At 50.0% G+C, this 7,962-nt stretch overlaps 1 protein-coding gene across 1 annotated transcript in view; it reads left to right on the forward strand.

Moving 5' to 3' along the window:
• Cops7b (COP9 signalosome subunit 7B) overlaps positions 1-5,118 on the forward strand; it is a 45,563-nt gene extending 40,445 nt beyond the window's left edge. Inside the window, exons 5-6 of the mRNA XM_013012534.1 lie at positions 1,367-1,472; positions 4,057-5,118. Coding sequence (XP_012867988.1) covers positions 1,367-1,472; positions 4,057-4,215 — 265 coding nt within the window. The 3' untranslated portion in view covers positions 4,216-5,118. The remainder of the gene's footprint in view (positions 1-1,366; positions 1,473-4,056) is intronic.
• The last annotated feature ends 2,844 nt before the right edge of the window (positions 5,119-7,962 follow it).

Below are 7,962 nucleotides of genomic sequence, written 5' to 3' on the forward strand. Positions count from 1 at the left end.
CTCTACCACTGAGCCACCTTCCCAGCCCTGAATATGTACAGATTTTTGTTTGAAGTGTGATCCCCATACATGATTGACCATGCCCAGTTTTCTCTGTTCAGTCCCCAATGGCTGGCCAGGAGGAATTATCCAAACTCCTGTCTAAGGGTGCTTACCAGGGTAGATTTGTATAATTCCTATTGAGTTATTGGTGCATTGGGTTGGAACAGAATTACTGTGTTGAGCAATACCAAAAAAACACCAAAGTATGTACAGTCAGTATTGAATCCAGTATTGGATCTTTTTTATTGGCTTTATTGGGGTTTGAATTCAGAGCCTCAGCCAGGTGCTGGTGGCTCACGCTTGTAATCCTAGTTACTCAGGAGGCTGAGTTCTAAGGACCGAGGTTCAAAGCCATCCTGAGCAGAAAAGTCCATGAGATTCTTATCTCCAATTAACTACCAGGAAACTGGGAGTGGGGCTGTGGCTCAAAGTAGTAGAGCTCTAGCCTTGAGCAAAAGAGCTCAGACAGTGCCCAGGACCTGAGTTCAAGCCCCATCACCAGCACCAACACCAACAAAAAGAATGAATTCAGGGCCTTATACTTGCTAAGTTGGCACTCTTCAACTTGAGCCATATCTCCAGCCTTGGTTTTTGCTAGTTAATTTGGAGATGGAGTCTAGTAATCTTTGTTTCCTTAGGCTGGCCTCAAATCATGATCCTTTAGTTTTCAGCCTTCTAAGTAGCCAAGGATTACAGACATGAGTCTCTGGTGCCCAGCTTACAGTATTCCGTCTGTCCGTCCATCTATTTATGACTGTACTGGGGCTTGAATTCAGGGCCTGGATGTTGTCTTTTAACTTATTTTGAGCCGTGTCTTCACTTTGATATCTTTAGTGGTTAGTTAGGAGTCTCATAGACTTTCTTGCCCAGGCTAATTACAAACTGCTCTGCTCAGATCTCAGCCTCTAGAGTATGTAGGATTATAGGTGTGAGTTACCAGTGCCCTGCAAACTTTTTTTTTTTAATTTCAAAATAAAAACAGGAAAATCAGAAAGAGTAGGAGTGTGTGCAATTAAAAGAAACTTCAACTTTTGAGGAAAAGGGCAAGTCCCCAAATAGGAGGCTTTTTAGCCTCCTGTTGAGGAAAGGGACTATTCAGTGCCATCTGTAGTTCTCTTCCTTCTTCAGTCTCAAGAAACTACCCACAAAGCACCATTTTTATGTTTTGTATTACACAAAAGATCAGTTGATCTTTTGGAAGGGGGGGCAGTCAGAGGTGTTAAAGTAAGTCCCATAAGGTGCTGGGAAGCCTTTGTGAGGGGGTGTCCTGAGGCCAAAGACTCGCCGAGCGTCCCGGCTGCTCAGGGCTGCTTTCCCGTTGCAGGTGTGATGGCTGTGAAGCGGTTCTGCTGGGCATCGAGCAGCAGGTTCTCAGAGCCAACCAGTACAAAGAGCACCACCACCGGACTCAGCAGCAGGTGGAGGCAGAGGTGAGGAGGAAGAGAGCCTTTGCTTCCATCTTGGGGGTACCTTGTTCTTCCTTTGCACAGGTTTTGTGCCTGGTGTTCGTTTATCTTCGAAACAAATGGATGTGTATTAAAAACTTTTTTTTTTTTTTTTTGTCGGTCATGGGCCTGAACTCTGGGCCTGGGCGCTGTCCCTCAGCTCTTCAGCTTAAGGCTAGCACTCTTCCACTTGAGCCACAGTGCCACTTGTGGCTTTTTCTGCTTATGTGGTACTGAGGAATTGAACCTAGGGCCTCATGCATGCAAGGCAAGCGCTCTACCACTGAGCCACCTTCCCAGCCCTGTATTAGAAATTTTTTAAGCACACAATCAGAAAGGGAAAAATTCAGTGAGTGAAGTAAGATGAAGGTAGGTTGTGAGTGTGGTTGGTGAGGACACTTTTGGCTTCTTGGACATAGGCTGCAGCCTTTATATCCTGGTCATCTGCATTGGTAACACACAGATCCTTTAGGAAAAATCCCTGGTCTTGGTTAGCACTGGAAGTCCTTCTCTGGCAGCTGGGGTTTTGGGGGCTTGAAGTGTTAATGATATTGAATGCTGGCAGAGCCTGTTGCTGTCACTAGATGGCGCTAAGATTTATATTTGAGGGAACGAAATCAGAGGCCAAGTCCATGGCCCCCTCCACAAGTCAAAATAATGTGTGGATTTAATAGTCTTCTAGGAAACTTGGACTAGACTGGTACAGGACGAGAAAGCAGAGCTTATAGCCTTGATGTTTCCCATTGGGTCTGAGTGGTACCAAGTGTGGATGCTAGAAGCATACAGAAGGTGCTCACTGTGTGCTTATTATATTAGAAAAGAAAACAGATTTACAAAAACAAATTCAATCCCGGTTATATCCAGTTAGTGCCAGTAAAAACTAGTACACTTTTCAGAATGTATTACATACAGGTTGAGCATCCTTAATGGATTTGAAAAGCTCAATCCTAAAGCCCTTCAGAATTGGAAACCGTGTGTGTGTGTGTGTGTGTAGGTACGTGTGTACGTGTGCATGTATGTGTGCGTACGTGTATATTCCAGTACTGGGACTTGAACTCAGGGCCTGGGCACTGTTCCTGAACTTTTTTTAACTCAACGTTGGCAGTCTACCACTTGAGCCACAGCTCCACTTCTGGCTTTTTGGTGGATGATTGGAGGTCAGAATCTTACAGACTTTCCTGCCTGTACTGGCTTCAAACTGCAGTCCTCAGCTCTCAGCCTCCTTGAATAGGATTTTGCCAGGTACAGGGGAAATCTGAAACTTTTTGAGCCTCAGTAAAAGCTATGCAAATCTTACAAAATCTGCAAAGCTCTGAACTTTAATAGCCTGTAGTAGTCTGCCCTTAGAGCAGTGCTGAGCAGTGTGGAGTGCACAGCCGTGTTCTAGAGCACTCCCTTGTAGCATCTTCCTCAGGCACTACCCAGGATGAGGGGAGCACAGGGCTGTGCAGTCAGCCAGCAAAAACCAGACTGGGAACTACTTTGAAAACTATTGCATACATGTGATGCAGTAGTACCAGATGGCATGGAGAATCTGTGTCAGAACGGAAAAGTGTTCAGAAGTTGCTTAGATATTTTTTGAGTCCCTACTTCATTGACTGAAAGAAAATAATCCCCCTTCTACCCCCCTCCCCCCCAGTCATGGGGCTTGAACTCGGCCTGGGTGCTGTCCCTCAGCTCTTCAGCTCAAGGCTAGTGCTCTTGAGCCACAGCGCCACTTCCAGTATTCTGGTGGTTTATTGGAGATAAGAACTTCATGGCTGGGGCTGGGAAGGTGGCTCAGTGGTAGAGCGCTTGCCTTGCATGCCTGAGGCCCTGGGTTCGATTCCTCAGCACCACATAAGCAAACAGAAAAAAGCCGGAAGTGGCGCTGCGGCTCAAGTGGTAGAGCGCTAGCCTTGAGCTGAAGAGCTGAGGGACAACGCCCAGGCCCAGAGTTCAGGCCCCATGACCGGAACCAAAAAAAAAAAAACAAAAAACTTCATGGCTTTTCCTGTCTGGGCTGGCTTCAAACTGTGATCCTGATCTCAGCCTCCTGAGTAGCTAGGATTATAGGCGTGAGCCACTGGTCCCCGGCTTTTTGTCATTTGACTTTTGGCTGGTCTCACCGTGTGGCCTTGGCTGACCTGCAACTCGCTGTCCTTCTGCCTCAGCCTCCTCCGTGCCCGCATCTCCGCTGTGTTTTACCACGTGTGGCCATTTGCAAGTGTCTTCTTACATTTTCTTCATTTGCCCGTTGTCAGAATGCTATTTTCTAGTTGTTTGTTCAGAGAGAATGGTGGGGTTGTGTGGTCTGTGCTCAGGTGAGGATATTCGTGCCTCTGCACGTGGCGGTCATAGAGCCCAGAATGCTCGGATCATCCCTTCTTTGTGGGGGTTGCAGCCGCTGCTGTCTGCCTGTCACCCGGACCACTTCTGCCTGTTTTGACCAAGAAAGCACTGTTCCACTGTTCGCGGGACTCATCTCGGTCTCCCTGCGGCAGCCCCGCGCGGTCCTCCCCGATCCTGCTGGGGAGCGGCCTCCTTACTGTGAGTGCTGGCGCTGACCCCCTCCTGCTTCCCCCTCTAGGTCACCAACATCAAGAAGACACTGAAAGCCACCGCCTCATCGTCGGCTCAGGAGATGGAGCAGCAGCTGGCTGAGCGGGAGTGCCCCCCCCACGCCGAGCAGAGGCAGCCCACCAAGAAGATGTCCAAAGTGAAAGGTCTGGTCTCCGGCCGCCACTAGGGCTGGCTGGGGCAGGTGGGGAGGGGACACCAAGAGCCTCTGTCCTCCCCTCTCTACCTGCAGTGAGTGCCAGACCCGCCCACCCCCCTCACCAGCACCTCCCCACCAACCATGCACCCTCCTCTCCTCCCACCCCTTCCTCTCCACATGCTCCCTTCAGACTCAGGGGCTCCACGGATGCCATCCTCCGTCCTCACGGGTCGGCCTGCCCGCCTTCCCTGCAGGAGGTTCTTGTCTCTGTGTTCTTTTGCTCAGCACATAAGCCGGAGGCAGCTTTGCCCGGCCTGGGGATGGCTGCAGAGGAGGCCCCACCTCGTTCCTTTCCAGCCCCCATTCCACTGTCCCCACCATGGTGCAGGCGTCTCTAGCCAGGAAGCCACTCGCGCTGGTCCGTCTCCTGCCTTAGCCCTGTGGGCAGCTCTCAGTCAGGCTGTGGAGGGACGCGATGCTGGGCTATGTTTACTAAACCTGCGGGTTTTCAGCCTCTCTGAGCCTGGCTCAATCTGTCGTCAGTGGGCAGTGCTGGCTGACTCACCTCTGGTATCTGAGCACCGATGGAGGGAGCTGGGGGTCCCCCAGATGGCAGAAGTTGTTTCCCCCAGCCCGATGTTCTCTGCTGGCCACTCTTCCCGGCCTCTGACTGCTCAGCCTCGCGGGGCTGCCTGCCAGCATCCGCTCTCGCGAGATCTTCCATGCCTCATGGCGGGGCCTGGGTCTGGCGAAGGACTCTGCTGCTCTGCCCCCCCTCCCCGCCTCACCGGCGACTCACAGCCCCGTGATGACACCGTACTCCTGGCCAGAAGAAGGACTTGACTAGACTTTCAGAATTCGAACAGTTTCAGGTTATATTTTAACTTTTTTTTTGTACAGGTTGATTCTAATACATTTCAACATGCTTTTTCCTCCTCTGTGTCAATATTTGTTAGAGACTGACGGCCAGGGATTCCCTCCCGGTCGGAGGGTGGCATGCGTGTATGTGTGTGTGTGTCTCGTTTTGTTTTTTCGAGGGGAGGTGGGCATCCTGGATTGACTGAAAGCTCACTGAGGAAAAAGCACATTCTAGAACAGAACAATAAACGTGTAGATTTGCTGTACATGACTGCAGAGCGGACTTGCGCAGATGGTGGATCTGGGGGTAGGGCCTGGGCTGGGCTCGGTGGATGCTGTTCAGTTCCACGGTTTAAAGACATGGTGTCTCCTTCCTCTAAAGTGGGTGCCCTGGCCCGGCACTGGTGGAGCTCAGTGTCCTTCAGTGTGTTCCCGCCAGCCCCGGGGCCACACCGCACTACGCCCGGCTGGGGAGTTGGCTTCATCCCAGCGTGTAGCCCGCATTCACGTGCTCTGGCACGGACCCTCGCTGCAGCCCAGAGCCTCACCGGAAGTTTAGTACCATGGTCCCGGAGAAGTCCTGGGCATGATGCCAGTGCCCACACTCATTCAACCACCAAGGCATTTTGAGAATGGATTTTTTGTTTGTCTTTCCTCTTATCCTAGGCTTGAATTCGGAGCTTTCGCACTCACTGAGTTTTGTTTGTTTGTTTGTTTGTTTTTCTCAAGGCTAGTGCTCTACCATTTCAGCCACAGCTCTATTTCTGGCTTTTGGTGATGAATTGGAGATAAGAGTCTCAGGGATTTTCCTTCCTGGGCTGGCTTTGAACCATGATCTTTGGATCTCAGCCTTTTAAGTAGCTAGCATCACAGGCATGAGCCACTGGTACCCAGAGAGAATTGAGGTTTTTTGGTGGGATACATTTTGGAGAAGTTTTGGGAAAGGCGCACACACACAGACACACAGACACACACACATTTGGTACTCAGTGCCGGGTGCTCTCTTGCTTTTTTCACCCAAGGCTGGTGCTCAACCATTTGAGCCACACCTCTATTTCCATATATTTTTCAAAAACCCTAACAGAAGTTGGACATCTCCCAGCCTCTTACATGTTTCCAACTATTTCTAGATCCTAACTAGGCAGTCTCGGACAGCCGAGATGCTGTGCTTGGCTGTCTGATTTGTACCCTCCCTGCTGTCTCCTGGAGATGACGGCATTGGGAATATACGTGGGTGAAGTACTTGACATACTTCTCCATCTTAGTACAGACTTCCTCGCTTCACGTACGAGGGAGTCAGAATCCGGAGATTTGGAGTCCTTGACGGTAAGGGATGAAACAAGGTCTCCTAGATTCTGCCCCCCTTCCCCTCCCCCCCCCCCCCCCCCGCCCTGCTCTGGGGCCCTCCCCTGCTTTCCGAATTCACCCAGCCATTTGACAAGGAAGCAGAAGATTCACAGCTAGAGGCTCCAGCAATGGGACGTGGCCAGCTGGGACTGGCAGAGGCCTGGCCCTGAGCTCTGAAGTTCTCACCTCAGACACTGGCAGATGACAGATGTGTACAGGTACAAATGTCAGAAGATGTGTCTTTTTGAGCATAGTGGCACATGTCTAGCTTGCCTAGCGTGCATGAAGCCCTGGGTTCAATTCCTCAGTACCACATGATCAGAAAAAGCTGGAAGTAGTGTTGTGATTCAAGTGGTAGAGTGCTAGCCTTGAGTACAGAGAGGCTCAGGGACAGTGCCCAGGCCCTGAGCTCAAGCTCCAGGATTGGCAAAAAACAAAGAACACCCCCCTAAAATAAAAATCAGAAGAGCTATCTTCTGGTGCGTCTGGGGGGAGGAAACATGGGGGTGTGCCTATGGGTCGGCCTTGCGTACCTGTTGTGGTGAGACTATGGGTCTTCTTGGGTAACATTAGGAAATGGTCAAAGCCACCCCAGATGGTTCTATCCCAAACCCGAGATGATCACCACCAATAGTAAAGGCTCTTTTCCTAAAGTTGGTGAGCCGGAACATGGAGTGATGAACAAATGACATGAAGAGGTCAGGCTGCACGTGAGGTGATGGAACTGGCACATGAGGTTGTCTAAAATGAAAGGAATGTTCTTGGCACAGCAGATAACCTTAAGGACTTTTCTTATTTGTTATGAGCCAGGCAACTATGAACTGTCAGTAAGATGGTACAGGAACAACTCTCAATACGGAACTCATTAGCAGTCATCAGTATGCATCATTGATGCATACATCCAAATTACCTTTCTGTGAAACTTTTTGATTCTACTTATTGTATGGAGGATTAAACCCAGGGCCTTTTGCATGGTTTTTTTTTTTAAAGGAATGTTCTAGCTTGTGTATTTATAGTTGTCAGACTTTTTTTCCTTTTCTCTTTGGTACTGGGCCTGAGTCACAATTGTTAGGCCTGCTGGAATTCATAGGCGTGAGCCACTGTCCAGCTCTAACCGTGGAGATAGACTCTCAAAGATTTCTGCCCAGGCTGGCCTGAAACCACAGTCCTCCCAGCTCAGCCTCCTACCTAACATGGGATGACAGGTATGTGCCACTGTGCCCAACTGTGGGTTGAGATGGAGTCTTGAAACCTCTTGGCTGACTGAACCATGATCCCATAATCCTCCTGTTCTCAGCCTCCCAAGAAGCTAGGATTACAACTGTGAGCCCCTCCTGACTTTTTGTGTCTTTGCCCATGTGTGTCTTTGCCCGTGTGTGTGTGTGTGTGTGTGTGTGTGTGTGTGTGTGTGTGTGTGTGTCTCCTGTGAGCCCCTGGTGACTTTTTGTGTCTTTGCCCATGTGTGTGTCCTGGGGCTTGAACTCAGGGCCTGGGTGCTGTCTCTGAGCTTTTTAGCTCAACACTAATGCTCTACCACTTGAGCCATACTTCCACTTCTGGCTTTTTAGTGGT

This window comes from Dipodomys ordii, unplaced genomic scaffold (genome assembly GCF_000151885.1).
Source record: "Dipodomys ordii isolate 6190 unplaced genomic scaffold, Dord_2.0 Scaffold1, whole genome shotgun sequence".
Lineage (NCBI taxonomy): Eukaryota > Metazoa > Chordata > Mammalia > Rodentia > Heteromyidae > Dipodomys > Dipodomys ordii.